The sequence below is a fragment of the Sitophilus oryzae genome, unplaced genomic scaffold (genome assembly GCF_002938485.1).
Source record: "Sitophilus oryzae breed Bouriz unplaced genomic scaffold, Soryzae_2.0 scaffold_1801_pilon_pilon, whole genome shotgun sequence".
Lineage (NCBI taxonomy): Eukaryota > Metazoa > Arthropoda > Insecta > Coleoptera > Curculionidae > Sitophilus > Sitophilus oryzae.
Window position 1 is genome coordinate 3,094,438 of NW_022146504.1, and position 23,163 is coordinate 3,117,600.

The following is a 23,163-nucleotide window of genomic DNA, read 5'->3' on the forward strand; positions in this document are numbered from 1 at the left end:
CTACCTAATCATAATTTTTCTAGAAGATTTTTTCTAGAATAAATTATGATAAAACAGTTTTTGTTGAACCATTGACACAAAAACGTTTTCAAAGGTATTATTTCATTGTAATACCTATCCAGTCAACATGTTTAATATTTTTGTCAATGATTTATGAATCCAAATATCTTGAGGATACTCGTAGAGATTTTTTACCAAGAGACGTTTTTTACGTAAAAAATGGCGGACATGTATGTTTTTCTCAGTAGTTAATACAATAATTACGGTCGGAAAGTTATTACGCTTCAAAACTGTTAAAACGTATGTAGGTGGCGCCCCCTACAAGTAATTTAGTAGTAATTTCTCACGTCAAAAAAATCAAACACCAATTTACATCCAAATGTCGACATTAGTTCAGAAATTATTTGGAAAAATCGAAATTAAAATGAAATTTCTACAACCTGTATCTCGAAAATCAACATTCATCATTTTAGAACATGATTTTATACGAACTTTTTAACTTATTTTTATCTACAGAATATGTTGCCAAAATTTCTCGATTGCATTTCGGACCATCCTGTATATCTCGAAAACTTAATAAGTGATTTAAAAAGTAGAAAATAGTTTTAAACGTATATTTTACTGATCTACCCATACCTCGCTGGAATGCACCTTATACTGAAACACAATGTATAAACATAGTATGCCGTTTTACATCTCTTTTTCACCCTTAGCCTAGGACACATCGATCGTGACACACATTTAAGGTAAAAGTCGATCTTATATACAGAAGAGTTGGTCACCCTTAGACTATAGGATATGGATAGGAATACCTCGGTCTCAGACTTAAGACATATTATATTAAAAAGACTTACTTATTGACCATTTGCTGATTATTAAAGTATCAGATGTACGTATTATAAGAAAAACATCACCTAATATTTTATTTCCCCCTGTATGGTAATCGTTTTTGTATAAACCGTCTAATTTCAATGAGCTTGAATGTCAAACGAGTCCGGGGTAAAAATGAACGGCGGTCTGGAAAATCGCAGCCTATTAGAATATTTATGAGGAATTAATATGGGGAAAAATAAAAGCTCCGGCGGGTACCCAATTTTTGTTAAGAAAATATATGCGTCGACTTATTTCTTCCATTATTTTCGTTTTTATTTTCACTTAATGTATATTATGATATTTACTGATGTTTAAATATTAATTTCTTTGGGGGTCTAAAATAATAGTAGTGTGGTCTAAAATAATAGTTTCTAGTGGGCCTAAAAAAATATTTTAGGTTGTTTCAAAGACAGGGCCGGCGGAAAGAAAAATGTTGAGACCGGGCGAGTATCCTATCTGGCGCCCCCCCCCCATAGTTATTATAACTCTCTCTTTCTTTCTATAATATAACAACAACTAAGCATGTTTATGCTACTTTAATACTTTAACAATAAATTTTCACTTAAAGATACTTCAAAATTCTTCTCTTCGTCCAATTTTAGTCTGCGGTTGTCGTTTTTTCTATACCGAGACCGAGAGCGTCTCGAAAGTGACTTATTATTTTGACCGCTATTACTTTTTTTTATTTTTTTTAGATAAAAAATCCGAGATTTAGTATGTTAGTATACGACATAAATTAGGATTGATTGACGTATTCAAATGTTTTTGGTCACTTCTTGTTTCACCGGAAATGATTAATAGGTAGTTTTGAATTTTAAATGACACCTCAGTATATTTCTACTTTATTCGATAGAAAATGACACTCAGAGTAGAATAACATATCATATGTCAACTTTTGACATTTTTAATAATATAAATAGATTTGATCGTCTAATGTTTTTCGTGTTTTGTCCTGACCGGTTAAAAGATGTCCTAATCGTATTTTTAATCATATCTCAATTTTTTCAAATGGAACAAGGGTGGCGGCTCATTAGCATATTTGGAAAAAGAATATACCACCATTTTAAGAATAATTTGGTATCATACACTTGATATTTCCAGTCAAATTGTCTTTATGAACCGCATGTTACAATTTCAAATTAACCATATGCAAAAATGTAAAAAATTGACATATGTCATAAAGTAGAAATATATCGAGCGTGCCATTTAAAAATCAAAAGTTGTAGTAATTTCCGGTGAAACAGTGTGACCAAAAACAATAGAATAACATACCAAATTTCGTTTTTTCATCTGAAACAACATAGACTTAAAATAAAATATAGACTACACTATTTACATCTCAACGCGGACAAACAACCTTTTTTGTACACATGTTTACTTCTGGGTACAGTCGACCGAGCCTTCCTCATCCAGCCTATGTTGTCACGTCTTTAATATTATCAATATTTTTTTTCTTGTTATACACATATATTGAGATATTAATACTACAGTTTAATAAAGTAGGTTTTAATATTCCAGAGATGTATTAAATAGTCCTTATACTACTAAATTATAAGTCGGATACTGTTTAAAAAGGATAAGTTCTTTACAATATGACAACACCGATTAGAGGCGAGGGAGCCTATTCATTCATTTATTACCTTGTAGTACGTGTCGCACGTGTGCGGTAAAGCTTTGTTGCCGCTATCTCCCCGGCTGTATTAACGCATTTTCTTAGCTTGTAGTGCTTAAGTGTTTATTTTATTGACTTTTTCTGTTCAAGAACTATAAAATATGGTTCGCCAGTGCCAAATTTGCAAGAAATTTGACTTAAATAATCCATTTAAGTCTTGAAACGACTTTTGACCGGTAGGCAACTCTCAATTTACCCATTGGGAGTCAGTGGCGTTGTTGTAGAAAGGCGCTTATTTAGATAATATTTTAGTAAAATGTAAAATCTGAATTTTTTCTCTTACATTACATTATTTACTTACTTACATTGTAACAAAATCATAATTATAACCCTGTTAATAATTAATAATGTTTTTATTAAAAATATATTCCGGTTTATTCTAAAATTATCTTCAGAATCTAAAATAACATACAAGAATTTTAAAATGATATTACATTATGAAACAATATTTTTTAATATACCGGGTCGTCTCAAAAGTGGCTCAACCCTATAACTTTTTATTTTTTTTCAGATAAAACAGATTTGTATGTTAGTAGGTATATGACATAAATTAGGATTTATTGACGTATTCAATTGTTTTTGGTCTCTTCCTGTTTCACCGAAATGATTACATCTTTTGATTTTTAAAGGCACCCTCGGTATATTGCTACTTTATTCGATAAAAATGACACTCTGAATAGAATGACATATCATATGTCAACTTTTGACATTGTCGCTTAAAAACATATCCTATTTTAAATTTCAATCCAGTTTTTTTCAATCCACTAAGTTTTAATCAAGGAGCCTTGGAAAAATAGTTTTGATCGTCTAATAGGTTTCGTGTTTTGTCTAGGCCGGTTAAAAAATGTACAAATCGTATTTTTAATCATACATATGTCAATTTTTTCAAATGGAACAAGGGTGACTCATTAGCATATTTGGAAAAAGCATTTTTTTATGAATATATTGATACCACAGACTTGGTATTTCGAGTCAAATTGTCGTTATGAACCGCGTGTTACAATTACAATTAAACCATATGCGAAAATGTCAAAAGTTGACATATGATATGTCATTCTATTCAGAGTGTCATTTTCTATCGAATAAAGTAGAAATATACCGAGGGTGCCGTTTAAAAATTAAAAGTTATAGTCATTTCCGGTGAAACAGGAAGTGACCAAAAACAATTGAATGCGTCAATCGATCCTAATTTATTTCATATACTAACATACTAAATCTTGTTTTTTTATTTGAAAATATAAAAAAATATGGAGATGAGCCACTTTTGAGACGCACCCGGTATAATAAAGACAGTACCGAGTTAAATAAATGTAGTTTTTATTTTATCCGCTTCCTATCACCTTCCTTGCTTTAATGGAACAGATTTATGTTTCCTCTAATTTACATAATAAGACATCACTTAACCAGAAAAAAAATTACAACAATCATATTTCTTTCCTCTCCCTGTCGCCGATTCTATTATATCTGTGGAATAGATCCTGTTTTGATTAATATTAGGGGTTGTAAATGTTTGACTAAAATTAATAATTTATTATTTATTTCAAAAATTACCTAATTTCGATTATAAAATTTCTTCTATAACGTGTATTTTATTATTTTTATCCTTTTTGGACTCTAAATTGTTTTTTCTAAACTTTTATTTAAAAACCTGTCCTAAATCTTAATAAAATATAAAAAGTTACTTAATACGATATATTTTTAATTTAATTATAGCTTCATAAAATAAAAAATTACCCGGCTATGATACGGAGAGTTCAGGTGTACTTGAGAAACGAAAGACAGTGTTGTGTTTCTCGGCAGAGTCGTCAGGGAACGACCGTTACGACAGAGACAACCTATCTATCGCTCGTGTCGCACTCGTTATAACCTAAAACAATAACACAACAATAACAAGACAGTGTCTGACCGCATGTTCCAGCTATTTATGAATGAGATGCTCAGTCTATATTTTATTTTAAGTCTATGTGAAACAAGTTATAGGGGTGACAAACTTTTGAGAAGCACCCGGTATATCGAGTTATAAGAAATAGAATTCCAACTTCGGCAGTCTCGTTCTGGTATAAGTGATCTGTGAAAACATTAGTATTTAGTTGCAAGCAGTTGCGTTATTTTTCTATAAGAATTCAAGAAACTGTTCTTTTTTTTTTCACAATCACTTATTTCGTGCAGAATCAGTAGGTATATGATCGGATACAGATTTGTCGGCTTCAAAATGAGGTTCAGCCAGTGTTTGAAATGCATTCCTTAATCTTGCTCAAATGAGAAAATTCTACGATTCTACTACCATTTTTCGTGTATTACTACATATTCAATGCGGAACAATCAAAACCATCAAAAGATTGATATCTTTTCCCACCACTGTTAATAAATTAATTTAATTAATGAGGCAAACTTATATAAGCTTTTTTTATAATAAGGATATCAGGATCCTCTTCAGCTTCTTGCAAATGAATTTTTGCCTCATATAATTTTATGGCATATCAGTCATTAATAACAAATAAAGGGCGTGGGTAGTAGAAAAAGTGCGATTTTGAGCAGTCAGTCTAAAATTGTCAATTTTGCTGGCTCTTGACCCAAACCAATTTATTTAGAAAAAATTTATACCAACTAGAATTGTAGAAAGAGGGGTTATTTACAAAAAGTTAATAGCTTTTAAGTTATAAGTAAAATACCACGAACAAATAATTTTGATTTATATTTTTTATTTCATTTTGTTTAAGAATTCGCAAATCCCAATTTCAAATAGAGTACCCAAAAACATCTATAGAAGAAATCCAAATTCTCCCAAAACTATCGTGCTAAAGATTTTTTGAGCATAGTTTCAGTAAACTATAATAGGATAGGTCTAAGGGATATAGTACCTAATGTTTATAATGTTTAGTCAGATATTTTCCCTATGTTGTGTGGTAACTGCTGATATTTTAATGTGAAAATTGATAGGATCGATTAATTATTGATCTGGTTATTCGTTACTATTTGTTTAGATTACTGTTTTTAAATGTTTTAGTTGCTGTCGTGGCGCCCCTCGCATCCGGCGCCCCGGGCGGTAACCCGGGTCGCCCAGCCCTTCCGCCGGCCCTGTTCAAAGATCCATATAACGCCGATTTTATTTTGTATTAACTGACAAATAACATATTTTTTAAAATTTCTTTTTTAGTTTGGGGTTAATAAATAATCATTTTCTTTTTCAGGTTGCATACAAATCATGCCCCACACTGGTAAGTTTTATTTTTCTTCTGGCAGAAAATATGCATGGGTATAGGTAATCACAGCTGAAATAAGTCAGTTTGAAAACGATTTAATTCTTAAGTCTTTTAAGTCATTTCTAAAATCAAAATGTTATAAATCTTAAGTCAATTCAACATAAAGTCTAATTCATTAGATCTTAAGTCTTTATTTTTTATTTAAATCATGATGATCTGCGAGTTAAGACAGCAAAATGACTTAAATCAAAATACCGTATGATCGAATAAATACGGCGTCAACGATGGCTATGAAATGAAGATCGCTGTCATTTTACATGTAAAATTATATGGGGAATGTCATCGATCGTCATTTCCAAGCCAACTGGACGCCGTTTTTTTTTCGATCATACGGTATTATGTACCGTCGAGTACAGACAGCCAAAATTCATTTTAAATCCGTATTACCTATATTATTAATTTATTGTAGGTACAAATGAGACTAAAGTAACATAAAATAAAACAGTTAATTTTCAGAATAACTACAAACAGATAAATGTGATTTTTTTACAAAATCTAAACGATTGTGTAGTAGTTTATACGTGTCCTTTACAGATTAGATGTCAGTGCCGGATTAAGGTCCTAGGGGGCCCGGGGCTATAGGCTACCCTTGGGGCCCCCAGGTCGGACTAATTTTTCCTCATTGCTGTTATTTTCACTTAAACTAATATTGCTTGAAGTTGAACAGGAAGGCAGTTGTTCATGATCTTGATTTTTATTCAACTCAGAATTTGACGTTAAAGGGGTTTCGCAAATACTAAAAAAGTCTGTTACTTTAGTCAATTTTAAAATCTTAAAATATGTAAAACAACATTATTAAAGTTTTCTTTAGTTTTTCTTCTTGAGTCTGAAATTAATTTAAAATATCCCTAAGTTTTCGTAGATTTAAAAATACAGGGTGTTCCGAAACTATTGTATCAAAATTTAAAGGTAGGTAGATCTCGCCAAAACTGATGGTCGGAAATGCGTCGTTTTCAAAATACAGGGTGTTAAACTTTCAAGAAAAAAAATCGATCTTTTTTAACATCTATTACACCACTGTATACCACCCTACGGTACTTAAACAACCCTTATTGAATTGAATATTATTGCACCGTTTTCGCTTAAAAAAATAAAAACCATTCGGCATTTTCATACATGACCAAATCGCTAAAATGGTAAATTTTAATGGTAAAACTTGAAAAACGACAATTTAGGTTTTTGGGCATTTTAGTTCGTAGTATGTTCATAGAAAGAAGTTTTTGGAAAATAAAAAATCTTTTTAAACTTAAATTTGCCGTTTTACAAATTTTGCCATTAAAATTTATGATAACATTTTAGCGATTTGGTCATGCATGAAAATGGTTTTTATTTTTTTACGCGAAAACGGTGCGTCGGACAAAAAAAGCCAAGAAATAAAATATGTTGTAAATCGAATGGGTATTTCAAAAATAATATTAATTTTATTTAAAAAGTAGTGGCGTACCATTCAACGCGAATTGCAATAGAGACTTCAAACTCTACAGATATAAAAAGACTCAAAAGACCTTTAAAACAAGGTATCACTCGACCCCCTATTCCATTTAAAATTTTAAGGGTGATAGCTACCCCGTCAAAGGGGTGCAAGCAAAGAGAGTGCAAATACCAAAAAAAATAAGCCTCCCTGAAAAACAAAATCGACGTGTCCGAGCACTTTTCGAATTATTTATTTACAAAGAAGAAACGGCGAATGCAGATTCTGTGGGAAAGATGGGAAACACCAGTACACATCATCACTGAGTGCCGAGACGACAACTATTCGTGCCATGAATTTTAAGTACGACTGATGGAGATGGAGAACTACCCTTCTATAAAACCGTCCCAGATACTGGCTTTGTCAAAGCCCTGGGACTGTATGATGAGTTATGATTCAAGAAAGGGAGACACAATGGATCTGTAGGTCGAAGTGATTAACCCCTCTCCCACCATTCTACCCTAAAAAAAAGGGTTGGTTAATGAACTGAACAAAGACAGAACAGTAAAAACGTTGCCAAACGTATGAAATAAACCGAGAAAACGTGTAGCACATTGTTAAGAGACGTGGAAAAGAATATAGCAGATTTGTCGCAATCGACTGGTCGACCCAATCAGTACTTAAATTTCTAGGAAAAGGTGTACATCATACGTTCAGCTTCACGATTTAATTACGTCTCGTGATACTTTGTTTATCTATTAACGAGTCGTTGCAATTCTCCCTTATAGCTTGTAATTTTTTAAATAAAAAAAAAAAAAAAAAAAACACTTTTTGGTAAAAATAAGTGGAATTGAGTTGTGTTCGACAGTGGTCAGCTATTAGAACTATTAGAATTCAAAAATCGATATCTCGAAATCCATTAGAAATAACTGATTGTAAATTAATGTGGGCATAAAAATAACTACTTTATTTTGTAGATTTTCTTTAAAATGACCATAGACTTTTTTGGAGCAATTGATTGTAGTTTTTTTTAAAAACTTTAATATTTCTGCTGTATTTTCTTCACAGACAGTATGTGTGAAAATCTTTTATAAATAAAAAGTTAAGAATGATTGCTGAAAATTACAATGCAAAATGGACGGTTTTTATTAAATTTTTAAAAAAAAAAAAAAAAAAATTGGTTGAATTTTTTCTTATTTAAACATCTTGTAAAAGATACGTACCTCAAATAAAAGTTTTAATATCTAAAGTAGTTCTTGAGTTATCGCGCGTTGCGTGTTAAAAAAGTTGAGTTTTTAACTTATCGTGATTACTGACGTTTTCTCGTTATAATAAACATGGACACTTTAATGATATCTTTATAATCCCATTTCTGATGCTTAGAAACATATCTAATAATTTTATCTAGTTATCATTTCGAAGAAAAAGTCTTTAAAAATAAGCCGTTTGCGATTGTGATTTTACTTACTTGATAGGGAAATGCGTACCGGAGAAATGTGGCACCGCCGCAACAGCACATCGTCGCGCCTTCACTCCGACTTAATAAGATCCCTATGCGATTTATTTCCACACATGTAAATACTCGACCCAAAAGTAAGCGTTGCCAGGACGGTATATATAGGAAAAAAAATGCAATTTTACTCCCTTATTTCAGAATTTTCATAGCATTTTCAAGCTCACATACCAAAATCCGACTGTATGTGCATAATTTAAAGTGAATAATAGCGATGGGAACTATCGAATGAATTAGACTATCGAATGGTTACTGAATGAATGATTTCAACTATCGAATGGTTTTATTCCAATAAAATCATTCATTCATTTGTATACTAGAGCATACGTGACAACCTCGCCGTGCCACTGAATGGTTATCGTTGAGCCACGACTATCGAATGCTTTTGATAAATGAAATTTAGTATCCGTTTGATTTTTGTGTGCGTCAGTGCATTATTAGTTCTTCCAAATTTCTATAACTTCGCCGTATAAATACTGTGCTATTTTTGCGTTTATTAAAATATTTAAAATACTAAAATAGTAGTTTTTTTTTAATTGACGAGTGTGTGCGTGTGCAGGTGGTCACCATTTTTCCGAAAATTTTTGTGATTTTCCGTAGCGGGATCTTTCAATTATTTAATTTTATATGGTATATGGTCTATTTTTTAATGGAAAATTTGAGAAGTAGCACTTTTTAAGAGAGATGAGATGAACTTACAATTAATTTTTAAAAAATAGATATTTGTATTTTAGATGTTTTAATAATATGAATTAGTTGAACTTAATAATCATATTTAAGTAATGTGGTTAAGTAAATGGGGTTATCGAACTCAAGCTATGGGGTGAGAAAATTCAATTGAAAGTTTTACACGTGCCAATTTTAAAAAAAGTTAACGATAAGTTGTATTTTTATGCTAATTCTCTGGCATGTAGTTTTTTTGCGAAGAAATATTTCATTTATTTTTTAAAGTAAATGCCAGTAAAAGTAAATAATATTATTTTTAAATAGTAATATACTCTGTTTTTTTTCTCAGGTAAGATTTCGACAGACGATGACAGAAGAAAAGCAGATGACGTCCCATACCAATCTATTTATTTTACTAAAAAAAGTTTCTAATAATTTTTAAGTTATCTTTATGTGGTAGTTAGTATATTATATATGGATGGGTTTAAATATAAATCCGTCATGCGTCGTGTCTTGTTGTTTTTAACCAGTTTTATTGGTTTATTTAAAAAATGACAGAGCATATTTCAATTTTATTGGTTTGACGGAACGATGAACGACAAACGAACGCCGATGCGTATGAACTCGCTTTTAGATTTTTAGCTTTTTGACGCTTGTCAAAGTCTGCCAAATTATAGGTTGGTAATTTTGTGTCAACTTTGTTAAATACCCTGCGTTTTGTAAAATGATGCATTTTGATTCGTATTATTACGTGTGTTTTGTGTCTTTGAAGTCAAGTGGAGGAAAATCGAGTGAAAATTAACTGTAGACCCAGAGCACAGTTTATGGTTAATAGTCGCTGCCCTAGCAGAAAGTCTTATACACCAATGAAGTTGCCATCTATAAAGTTTGTATACCATTTCGTCGTAGATAAGCGCATCTCGTATATGGTAGAAGGATCAAACTACACACATACTAAAAACTGGAGCAGCTGTAAAATATCGACATCAAACGATAGGTAAATAATGGATTTAGTACTGCAGAAAAATAATGTCAAATGGTACTGGTTTTTTAAAAAATTAAGATTAGTTAATTAATCAACCTTAAGGTATAAAATTTGGTAGGTGTTATTATTAATAAAATAGCATTTACAAAACAAAAAAAAATATGTTGTTTTATTTATTCCTGTGGAATATTACAACGAAATTTGTACATGTTATATTGATAAATATAAATAAATGCAGTAGTTTCATAAAGCTTGAAAGTAAATAATAGTTCTTTTTGGTATGTAGTGTCTTGTCTTTGTTTGTTTTGTATTAACACATACCGTTTTTATTAAATAAAATAACTCGATTACATTTTTCAGTTTTATACACTTTTTTCACAATATTTTGAAGTAATCACTTGTCATCTTGTCAATCAAATTTTAAATATTTTCTGCTATGCGTTCCAGTTGTACCAACTTATTTCTTTGTAAAATAAAATAAACTACTTTAAAATTAAAATGACAGACACATCTATCACTGTCAAGGATCTTCTCGTTGGACAGACTATATAAAGCACCTAATATATGTAAATAATTTTGATTTCTAATTTTTTATTTATATTTTTCTTCCATTATACTGCATGCTTAGAAAATTAATAAATGTTGATATTTCATGATTTTAAAATTTGTTGTTAATATAACAAATTAGTTCTGTAATTATTATTTAAAAAAACAAATCAAGCTGCCAAAAAAATTTAGAGTCTATACATTTTTGGGGATCTAATATAAATAATTTTTGACATTTAATTTGTTGTTTATATTTTGCCACTACTTAAAAAAAATGTTCATATTAATGATTTTAAATTTTGTTTTTTTTTTTTAATTTTGAAATTACTGTTATTATTATTATTTATTAAACCAGTCTTTGCTTAAAAGATTAAAAATCATTTTCCTCACATCCAAAATAACAAGTATTATTGCAGTGTAACAACAGAATATTAATAAAAATGCAAATATATAGACATACTATCCCTAACTAACTAACGCCAAACAATAATACTTTGCTAATACCAATATATAGCAACAGCGCCTTTCATAATGTAGTTTTGTAAAATACTAGCACCAATAAAAAAATAATGTGTCCTTATTTTTATCTACTCCGCAAAAAATCAAAGATGCCGCCTTCTTTCATAGCATTGCCACCGACCGCTGTCGGGTTTCTGGGAAACAAACCTACGTTGCCGGGCGACAACTAAAATCCAGTTAATATTTTATTATAATCGATCCTGACGAATAAATGAATTTCATAAATGAATGAATTTTATAAATGAATGGTTTTTGCTGCCGAATTACTAGAATATAATATTTCAAGGCAGATGAAGCGTCTATTCGATAATTTTTATTCGAATAGTTTTCAACGAATGTTTTCTTACTAGCTATCAAATTATTCGAATGAATTGCAACTATCGAATGTTTCGACAGTATTCATTCGATAGTTCCCACTACTAGTGAATAATACTTACAAAAATGTGTAGGCTTTTGCAAAATCGACTGTCCACCTGATGGAAATAGATTCTTTGCTATCTGGTTCATTGGTGATTGGAAACAGTCAGTTGCTGATACTACACCAGGGGAAAGAGGCTCTAAAACAAACAAAAAATGATGTTTGGTTAGGTTGGGTTTAGAGTTTGATATCAAAATTTGATGAATTTTGATATCAAACACTCTAAACCAAACCAGAGATTAACCATTTTTGAGAAAAAATAAAATATTAGGAGGAAAAAAACTGCCTGTCAAACTATTTTTGTATAGCCTAAACGTCAAATTTAGTGATTACCACAGCCACTGCGCCATAAAGAGAAAACATGTGGATATTTTTTTAATCATGATATAAAAACAATTTTTCAATAGGTGATCATATATTTGTTTTTTTAGCGACACCAGAAGCAACCGCGTAAGATATAGCAAAAGCTGACATATGATATGTCATTCTACAGAGTGTCGGCTTTATCGAATAAGTAGTGCCATCTCCGGTGAAACATCCATCGCAAACATCACGGTTTATGTCATATATCACCAGTCTGTATTTTATTTGAAAAGAGCAAAATTGGATGAGTTTTTGACTTCACCCGGTCGGTTAACAGTCGAAGTTTCATTTTATCCATCGTCTTTCCTTACACGGAACATTTATGTTTTCTCTAATTTAAATAAATAAAAAAAAAAAAAAAAAAAAATAACAATCATATTTTTTTTCCCTGTCGCCGATTCTATATCTGTGGAATAGATCCGGTTTTGACATTAGTTGCAATGCTTGACTAAAATTAATAATTTTTTTTTTTTTTTTTTTTTTTTTTTTTATTATAAAATTTCTATAACGTATTTTGTTTTTAACTTTTTTGAAGTCTTCTAAGATTTATTAGTTTAATTTTTAAACAAAAAAAAATTTTAATAAATATAAAATATAGCTTTTATCTTTAATTAGCTTCATTAAAATAAAAAATAAAAAAAAAAAATCAAAATTCATCAAATTTTGATATCAAACTCTCTAAACCAAACCAGATTAACCATTTTTGAAAAAAAAAATTAAAATATTAGGAGGAAAAAAACTGCCTGTCAAACTATTTTTGTATAGCCTAAACGTCAAATTTAGTACATCACAGCCACTGTGCCATAAAGAGAAAACATGTGGATATCTATTTCAAATATTAAATTGTTCGAATATCATTTAACATTCGCTGTAGCTGTCATGGAATTGGGCGATTAAAGTTATAGGCTTAAAATTATCAAAATATACGCTTTAAAACAAAACCTTAAATAACTTAAAAACGATTTATTTTAGGTATAGGAATATGTATATCTAAAAAGTAACATACTGAAAATCCTTTTCAGTAGTGAAATATAAAAATTAGTTTCCATTTGAAAAAAAATATTTACAATAATCTTTTAATCGCTCAATTCCATGACAGCTACTAATCAAAAGTTGTAGCCCAATATTGTATGACATTTGAACAATTTAATTTTTGGATATATCGATCATATGGTACTTACCATGGACTTAAAATAAAATATAGACTGAACATCTCATTCATAAATAGCTGGAACATGCGGTCAGACAATGTCTTGTTATTGTTTTAGGTTACAACGAGTGCGACACGAGCGATAGATAGGTTGTCTCTGTCGTAACGGTCGTTCCCTGACGACTCTGCCGAGAAACACAACACTGTCTTTCGTTTCTAAGTACACCTGAACTCTCCGTAACATAGCCGGGTAATTTTTTATTTTAATGAAGTTATAATTAAATTAAAAATATATCGTATTTAAACTTTTTATATTTTATTACATTTAGCACAGGTTTTTTAAATAAAAGTTTAGGAAAAACGTCTTAGAGTCCAAAAGGATAAAAATAATAAAATACACGTTACAGAAGAAATTTTATAATCGAAATTACGTAATTTTTTGAAATTAATAATAAATTATTAATTTTAGTCAAACATTTGCAACCCCTAATATTAATCAAAACAGGATCTATTCCACAGATATAATAGAAAAATAAAAAAAAAAAAAAAATATGATTGTTGTAATTTTTTTTCTGCTAAGTGATGTCTTATTATGTAAATTAGAGAAAAACATAAATCTGTTCCATTAAAGCCAGGAAGGTGATAGGAAGTGATAAAATGAAAACTACATTTATTTAACTCGGTACTGTCTTTATTATACCGAAAGTCCTCCAAAGGGTTCATCCCATAATTTTTATATTTTCAAATAAAAACACAAGATTTAGTATGTTAGTATATGACATAAATTAGGATTGATTGACGCATTCAATTGTTTTTGGTTACCTTCTTCACCGGAAATGACTAACTTTTAATTCTTAAACGGCACCCTCGGTATTTCTACTTATTCAATAGAAAATGACACTCTGAATAGAATGACATATCATATGTCAACTTTTGATGCATTTTTCGCATATGGTTTAATTGTAATTGTAACACGCGGTTCATAACGACAATTTGACTGAAATACCAAGTGTGTGGTATCAATATATTCATAAAAAAATGCTTCCAAATATGCTAATGAGTCACCCTGTTTCATTTAAAAATTGACATATGTATGATTAAAAATACGATTTGTACATCTTTAACTGGCCTAGACAAGATACGAAACCTATTAGACGATCAAAACTATTTTTCAAGGCTCCTTGATAAAAACTTAGTGTTTTTAACAACACCATGGTAATCTGGATTGAAATTTAAAATACGATTTGTTTTTTAAACGATAATGTCAAAAGTTGACATATGATATGTCATTCTATTCAGGAGTATTTTTTATCGAATAAAGTAGCAATATACCGAGGGTGCCTTTAAAATCAAAAGATGTAATCATTTCGGTGAACAGGAAGAGACCAAAAACAATTGAATACGTCAATATCAAATCCTAATTTATGTCATCATATACCTACTAACATAAAAATTTCTTTTTTTATCTGAAAAATAAAAAGTTATAGGGGTGAGCCACTTTGAGACGAGACCCGGTATATTAAAAAATATTGTTTCATAATGTAATATCATTTTAAAATTTTGTATATTATTTAAGATTTTGAAGATAATTTTAGAATAAACCGAATATATTTTTAATAAAAACATTATTAATTATTAACAGGGAATTAATTATGATTTTGTTACAATGTAAGTAAATAATGTAATGTAAAGAAAATTCACATTTTACATTTTTACTAAAATATTATCTAAATAAGCGCCTTTCTACAACAACGCTACTGACTCCCAATGGGTAAATCGAGAGTTGCCTACCGGTCCAAAGTCGTTTCAAGACTTTAAATGGATTATTTAAGTCAACTTTCTTGCACATTTGGCACTGGCGAACCATATTTATAGTTCTAACAGAAAAAGTCAATAGAATAAACACTTAAGGGCTACAAGCTAAGAAATGCGTTAATACAGCCGGGGACATAGCGGCAACAAAGTTTCACCGCACACGTGCGACGCGTACCACAAGGTAATAAATGAATGAATAGGCTCCCTCGCCTCTAATCGGTGTTGTCATATTGTAAAGAACTTATGCTTTTTAAACAGTATCCGACTTATAATTTAGTAGTATAAGGACTATTTAATACATCTATGGAATATTAAAACTTACTTTATTAAACTGTAGTATTTATATCTCAATATATGTGTATAACAAGAAAAAAAAATATTGATAATATTAAAGACGTGACAACATAGGCTGGATGAGGAAGGCTCGGTCGACTGTACCCAGAAGTAAACATGTGTATAAAAAAGATTGTTTGACCGCGTTGAGATGTAAATAGTGTAGTCTATATTTTATTTTAAGTCTATGGTACTTACCTTGGTCATTAGATATATCATTATAAAGAAGTTGTCCCGGTAATGCTATATCTTCAAATTTTGGTATCGGCTGGCCAGATTTTTCAATCGCTTGCCAAATAGGACTGTCAGATGCCCAAGCCAGAGACTCAATTACAGTTTCCTCTATCTGAAATAAACATCAATATAAAAAAATATCACATATTTCAAATACCCAATACATTACCCTGTTCAAATGCTTAATCAGGTCTCTAAATAAATTATCCTTACACCTAACAATTAGCTCTATAATTTTTACAAATTGTATTGCTTCAATTTTCAACACTTTTAATATCCATGGAAAGGGTTTGGCGAAATTGTGACAGTACAAAACCATTTCTAGGCAACCGGCCAATGTGCATTCATAAAATATATCTTTTTCAATAACCATCTAAAATATAAGAAATAATTCAGTTCTATCACACATTAATTTTATATGATGCAAATTTTGTTTTTCTAAAAAATATTAATTAGAAAATTCGACTTTTTGTTTTTAATTATTACTTATAATAATAATGAAACGTCCACGTTCTGCTGTGATCATTATTGTCCAGGTCCAGGCTCTCATACGTAAGCTCTAAGAAATTTTAGGAGCATATATGTAGACTAATTGAAAACATTTTATAAAAAAAAGTTTTTTAAAATATACCGGGTGCGTCTCAAAAGTGGCTCACCCCTACAATTTTTTTATTTTTTGAGATAAATAGAGGAGATTTGGTACGTTAGTATATAGTAGCAAAATAAAAACACTAAATCACCACAATACACCAAAACACTTTTACTTTTACACTGGAATTACATTGTAATAGTAGCTGTAATTTTACATTGCATCATCAGCAGATGATTATAAACTCAAGTCAAGTATATGACATAAATTAGAATTGATTGATGTATGCAATTGTCTTAGATCACTTCCTGTTTCACCGAAAATGACTACAACTTTTAATTTTTAAATGTCACCCTTGGTATATTTTTACGTTATTCCATAGAAAATAGAATGATATATATCAACTTTTGACATATTTCTTTTCGCTTTTCGCTTTAAAAAAAAACCTATTTTAAATTGTTGTGTTAAAAACACTAATTTTTAATCAAGAAGTTCTTTTCCAAGAGTTAAAATCCTAAGTTATGTGACACACTAACTTACCAAATCTTATTTTTTTTATCTAGAAAAATAAAAAAGTTATAGATGTGAGCCACTTTTGAGACGCACCCGGAATAGAGTTCTACAGCCTGTCTCCCAAAAAAAATAACACATCAAACTAGTTAAAATTAAACAAATTTGACAGCTATGTTTTAGTTTCAATAACTGTTTTAATTTTAATGAACTGTCGTTCTCCTTAGAACTTCCGCAGCGTAGGAAAGACGCCACCCTGTATATATTTTTCATAACATTTTCTAAACAAATCTTACCGCTATGTCTGCAGAAATATTACGTTCCCTATTGATTATAAGTTCTATATATTTGTAGAATAATGTAACAGCAAAATCAAATTTGCTTTGAGCGTCCTCTTTTGACACATGCACTGTCAAATATCCTTCAACGAATTTGTCCCTGATTCTTGAAATAACACTTTCAATTTTTTCAGCAGGATTCTTTTCAAAGGACCTGAGAATAGAAATCATATTGGTTACAACTAATTTATGACTAACTAAAAAATTAAGCATAGAGTTGAAAAGTAATTCAATTTTCCCTTTTTTTAAATTTTATTCTGAATTTTCTCGTTTTTTCTTATAGCCGGAGAGCTGGCGACATATTTAGAGAACATATTTTAGGCAAGTTAGAATAACAAAAAAAAATAAAGTTTAATAACTTGTGAACCCACCATCCTAAGTCTGGCTGGGGGGTCGGGGGTATTTCGCTACTGCGCAACCCATAACATTTGCAAAAAAATAAATCCAAAAAAACATTCTTTAGGCAACTTGAAATTTGTTTATTCTTAAATTTTAGCATCTATTTAACCTAGAAATAAATGTGCCAGACTTTTTTTTCGGGTTTAAAGTGTAACCAGACCATTCCAAATATGTTTAATTATTACGCATGGAAAACATACTTTAGGCATTCTAAGATTTTTACAGCGTGTTTATTATTAGATGATATTAAAAAATATGTGTTAATTGCCAGACGAATTCAATGGGATTTAATACTTGCCAGACAAAAAAGTCTTATGAATATCTATAAGCGCGAGAAAGATAGTTTATTGAGACCCGTCGGCAGCCAATGCGGCTGACGTAACAGTATTTTGGAGTACTTCAAATTTTCATAAAAACAATTTTTTTTCGGTTTCATTTCAATTATTTGCAGGCTTTTAATTCAGAGATTATTTTGTTGGAATTAAGTTACCATGTATAAATATGTATTTATAAATTAAATATTGGACGTGCATAGTGTAAATAGTTTAGAATTATTACTGCAAATAAATATTTTAGTAACTACTAATTTCGCTACTAACTACTAAATCACAATGGATAAAAAACATTTAAGTTGTGTAGTTTGTAAAAAAGTTACTAGTGACAAAGTTATTGTTTTGATGAAGGTAGACTACAAAAATGCAAAGAATTTTTAAAAGTGCGCCAACAACATGGTTTAAAATTTAAATGCAGGCGTTAAAATTACTTTTTTATATTGTCAATCAGGTCACAAAAATTAATAATAATATAATATGTCACAAAAGTATAATAATAATTATACTTTTGTGACGTTTGAAAAAAAATTATTTTATATTATACTAATTTTTAAATAATTATTCGTCTTTTTATTCTTTCAGATACAAAATACTTAAATTAAAAAGTCTTCTTATTGAAAGGATTTCAATCATACATTTTTATTAAAAAATGTTTCTTTTTATTTATTCAATATTAGTTACTTTTTTTAAGTATTTACGACTCCAAAATGCTGTTACGTCAGCCGCATGGGCTGCCGACCGGGTCTCAATAAACTATCTTTCTCGCGCTTATAGATACTCATAAGACTTTCTTATCGCGCTCATTTAAAATCTTTATTCGCGTCTGGCAAGTATTAAATCCCATTGAATTCGTCTGGCAATTAACACATATTTTTTAATATCATCTAATAAACACGCTGTAAAAATTTTAGAATTCCTAAAGTATGTTTTCCAGGTATAATAATTAAACATATTTGGAATGGTCGGGTTACACTTTAAACCCGAAAAAAAAAGTCTGGCATACTTATTTCTAGGTTAAATAGATGCTAAAATTTAAGAATAAACAAATTTCAAGTTGCCTAAAGAATGTTTTTTGGATTTATTTTTTTGCAAATGTTATGGGTTGCGCAGTAGCGAAATACCCCCAACCCCCCAGCCAGACTTAGGATTCTGGGTTCACCAGTTAATAAACTATACATTTTTAGTTATTCTAGCTTGCCTAAAATATGTTCTCTAAATATGTCGTCAGCTCTTAGGCTATTATCATTCTGCAGATAAATGAAATTTTTGAGAACATTTAGAAAAAAAATGAGAACAAATAGGTATTCAGAACATGTTACCCATCTTTCTGGGCATATTAATATAGCAGAGCAACAACCAACACCACATACTGCAATTTGAAAAATAAAAAAAAAAATCAATAAGTTTATATCTATAGTAAAACACCGACTTATTGATACAAAATAGTTAATAAATATTAAATAAATAGTTATAAAACATAATTATAAACTTACTCAAAAAGACGGGTTAAATTTTCGCTTGGTGCAGGTGATCTGTCAGTTATTAGGGCTTGTAGTTTTGGCACTTTATCGGTTGAAGATATATCAGTGTTGCTTTCCCTAGGCCCTAAATATTTTCTACCAGTTAGAGGAGTTCCAGGTGTAACCTAAAAGAAAACAGAAAAAAATATATTACTTTACATTTTCCAATTTTGTCTCCATTAAAATTTACAAAATTGTACATCACCTGCAACAGATATCTATGTTTGTCCAAAGAGAGGAACCCTGACAGACGCCCGATAGTGACAATACTGTCTGTTATTGTAATTCACAATTAAATAGTATTTCTGTCATTTTTCGAATTGCGCGGGCCTCTGTCTTTCCTGACTCATTGGACAGACTATACATACATACCAGAGAAGAACAAACGGAGAGAAGCGACAAAAACCGTCGGCACTATTGAAGTAGGGGGGACCAAGTTTTGTGACCTTCAAATTGGCGTACGTGACAGATAGCATGTTTATAGTAGTTTATGTTTATAGCTACACTGAGAGAAATTCAATGAAGGCAAAAGAAATAAGAAAAGCTGTACACTGAAAAAACATGTGTTCAGTAAAAAGTATATTGAAGTAGATTTGTGGATTTACCGCGTTCGACCATTTTCTAACCTATTCCTTTTAGAGAGACATTTTCAAATCGTATCTGATAATATTGTTTGTTTCGAAATTAATATTTGAAAGTGTGTTTTTAAGTAAAACAATTTTAAGAAAAATTCGAATATTTATTAGCTGTTATCACAAGCACTAAACCAAACTAAAAAGTAAATAACATGATTACAGTTGGGGGTTGGAACTGGGGTATTAAAACAGCAAAATAAAACACTAATTCACCACAATACAATAAAATACTTTACTTCCGCAGTGCATCAGCAGATGATTAAAAAACATAATATCTTTATATAATGAAAACAGAGGTGGTAGATTAAATTTACAAGCAAGAAAACCCAGAAAAGATTCAGCGGTTCTAAAAATGTAACCAAAATTGTTTTTTTTTTAATTTTCAAAGTATCTCGGTTATTATGGACTTAATAATGAAATGAAAAAGAAAATATGCTTCATTTTTCGAGGTCTACCAGCCCTGAAAATATTTGCACTTATTTAAGACTCACTCTATATATTAAAAAATCATATTTTACATAAAAAACCATATTACTTTTAAAGATAACACAACTCAAATTAGCGCCGCTATTAAATTATATATGCGATAAAATATTTAATTTTCTAATAGTTTTCTTACCTTTTTGTTTTATTTTGAGGTCCCTATTCGTATATTTTATAGTATAGAATATTTTCAGCCTGATAAAGAGTTTTAGAGCATAGTCTTTGGAAATTGAGGACATGGGTGTTCCAAATGTTCTTTGTTCAATAGACTATACAGTTTTTGTGAAACTGATGGCCCAGTACTAATATTCTCAAAATTAGAATTAAGTAAATATTTTTTCTAATTCATTTATTCATTTATATAACAAGGCTTTTAATTTAAACCCCCTTTGCACAAGGGGCAATTTATTAATTTTGCCAAAGGCTGTTTTTAATAATTAAACGCTAACAACCTGCATCTATTTTAAGTTTTAATAAGTTAATAGTTTCTTTCTTTAAGTACCATTATAAGGTAAGGATAAAATATAGATTAATTAATTCAAAAAAAGATTATTTACACAAATAAAAAAATAGTAAGATTTCAGGACTTATCATTAACAATGGCAACGCTGGCCGTCTTCCGAAAACACGTTGAGGTGACAGTTAGCATGTTTACCTCCCACTCCAAATTTTTAGGCGGGATTCGTTTTGTCGCTTCTCTATACATACTTCATGTAATCCCTGTCAAATGACAGAAGAAACGATTTCGACAGACGATATCTGACAAAACTGACAGAAAACAATTATTTATCTTTGAATTAAAATGCTGTCAGTGCTGTCACTATGAGAATTCTATCATTGCACGGACTATACCTACATTGATGTAAATACATTGTACCATATAATGTATGGTACCATACATTCGAAAAAATAAACGGCGGCAAGTTGTCTTAGAACTGACGATTGATGACCTTATAAATTGACATATAAAATATCATCGGTTGTCAATTTTAAGACAAGTTCACACCGTTTTTCACACTAAATACCGATACTACGGCATATACCAGGTGTGTCTAGTGGCTCACACCCCATAACTTTTTTATCTTTTCAGACGAAAAAACGAGATTTGGTATGTTAGTATATGACATAAATTAGGATTGATTGACGTATTCAATTGTCTTTCGACACTTCCTGTTTCACCGGAAATGACTACAACTTTTTATTTTTAAATGGCACCCTCGGTATATTTCTACTTTGTTCAATAGAAAATGACTCTGAGGGTGCATCCATACTGCCCTAGAAACGGCGTATCAGCGTAACGGCGTAACGACCTTGAATAGATTTCCAGTAATTCTATCGGCTGAAATTTTTGACAGATGAATTTGACAGATAAAATTTCTGACAGATGAATGTTTCAGCCAATAGAATTACTGGAAATCTATTCAAGGTCATTACGCCGTTACGCCGATACGCCGTTTTTAGGATAGTGTGGCTGCACCACAGGGGAACTGTTTACATTTTATGCGAATGCCAACATCCTATTGTTATTGTTTGGTATGTTGCCCAGTATTTCTCCGCTTTTGTTTATTTTTAATTTTGTATACGTATACTTTGGGGAAATCTTAAGAAAATAATAATATAATTAGCTTACTACTTTTCAAAATTTCGACATTTATAATTTTATTTAGTACTTATTAAGATTCAGTCAAGATTACAAGAAAAATAAACTTGAAATATTTGTAAATTTCGTCATTTTTCATCAGCCGTTAGGATTAATTTTTAATCTGACAACGCCGCTCTGTTGTTATAGTATTTTCTATAGTAGGGGAATTGGACGCGGTCAACAGTGTCAATACTGTCGATAAACAGCTGATTGGCATGATCAGCTGTTTGCCGTGCTTTTATTTTTCCATATTTCTTAACTATTAATAAACTATTAATGTATAATTGTTTCATTTTATATAAAAGACCAAAATTAGCATTTAAAATGGGTCTACACTGGCAAAATGTGTGAGAATAAAAGAATTTAAACATCGTCATTTCAAAAGTAAGTACTGTTCTGTGGTAATACAACATCTCGTTTTATTTACCTAAAATATTTACCATATTTGTTAAAATTTGTTTATTTGTTTTATAATATAATTTTGTGAATATAATATATTATGTATATTATAAGAAGTAATGTTTATATTTTTGTTACAATATTGTCCGATTTAAAATCGTATATTTGTATTTAATTATGAATACAAATAATTTGTATGTTTACATAAATTATAATTGGTATGTTTACATTTGTAAAATAATGCCTATTTACGTTTTCTATTACTAAGATAAATATTTTATTTCAGATTTCTAAAAGATAGTGAGAGAAAAATTAAATGGTTTTCTCTGTTAGGATTTATTCATAGCATAATATTAAAAAGTCGAGCAAAAGAGAACTCAAGAACAGCTGATTTTTTTATAAGGAATTGAAGAAAATATTTAAAATCTGATGATTTTCACAGCCATTTATGTCGCGATTTGTGGTCTTTCAGTTGTTTCAACATCACCTAGGAAATTAACATTAAGATATCAGGATCCTGCATATAACGAGATAAGAACTATGATCTTGTTAGGA

The 23,163-nt window shown here is 30.1% G+C and overlaps 1 protein-coding gene across 1 annotated transcript in view; it reads right to left on the reverse strand.

Annotated features, from left to right (window-relative positions):
• Positions 1-23,163, reverse strand: part of LOC115882945 (retinoblastoma-like protein 1) — a 45,891-nt gene that overhangs the window by 17,593 nt on the left and 5,135 nt on the right. The window contains exons 7-11 of the mRNA XM_030901213.1: positions 19,423-19,574; positions 17,157-17,352; positions 15,931-16,134; positions 15,726-15,873; positions 11,886-12,005 (exon numbers count right to left, since the gene is read on the reverse strand). Coding sequence (XP_030757073.1) covers positions 11,886-12,005; positions 15,726-15,873; positions 15,931-16,134; positions 17,157-17,352; positions 19,423-19,574 — 820 coding nt within the window. The remainder of the gene's footprint in view (positions 1-11,885; positions 12,006-15,725; positions 15,874-15,930; positions 16,135-17,156; positions 17,353-19,422; positions 19,575-23,163) is intronic.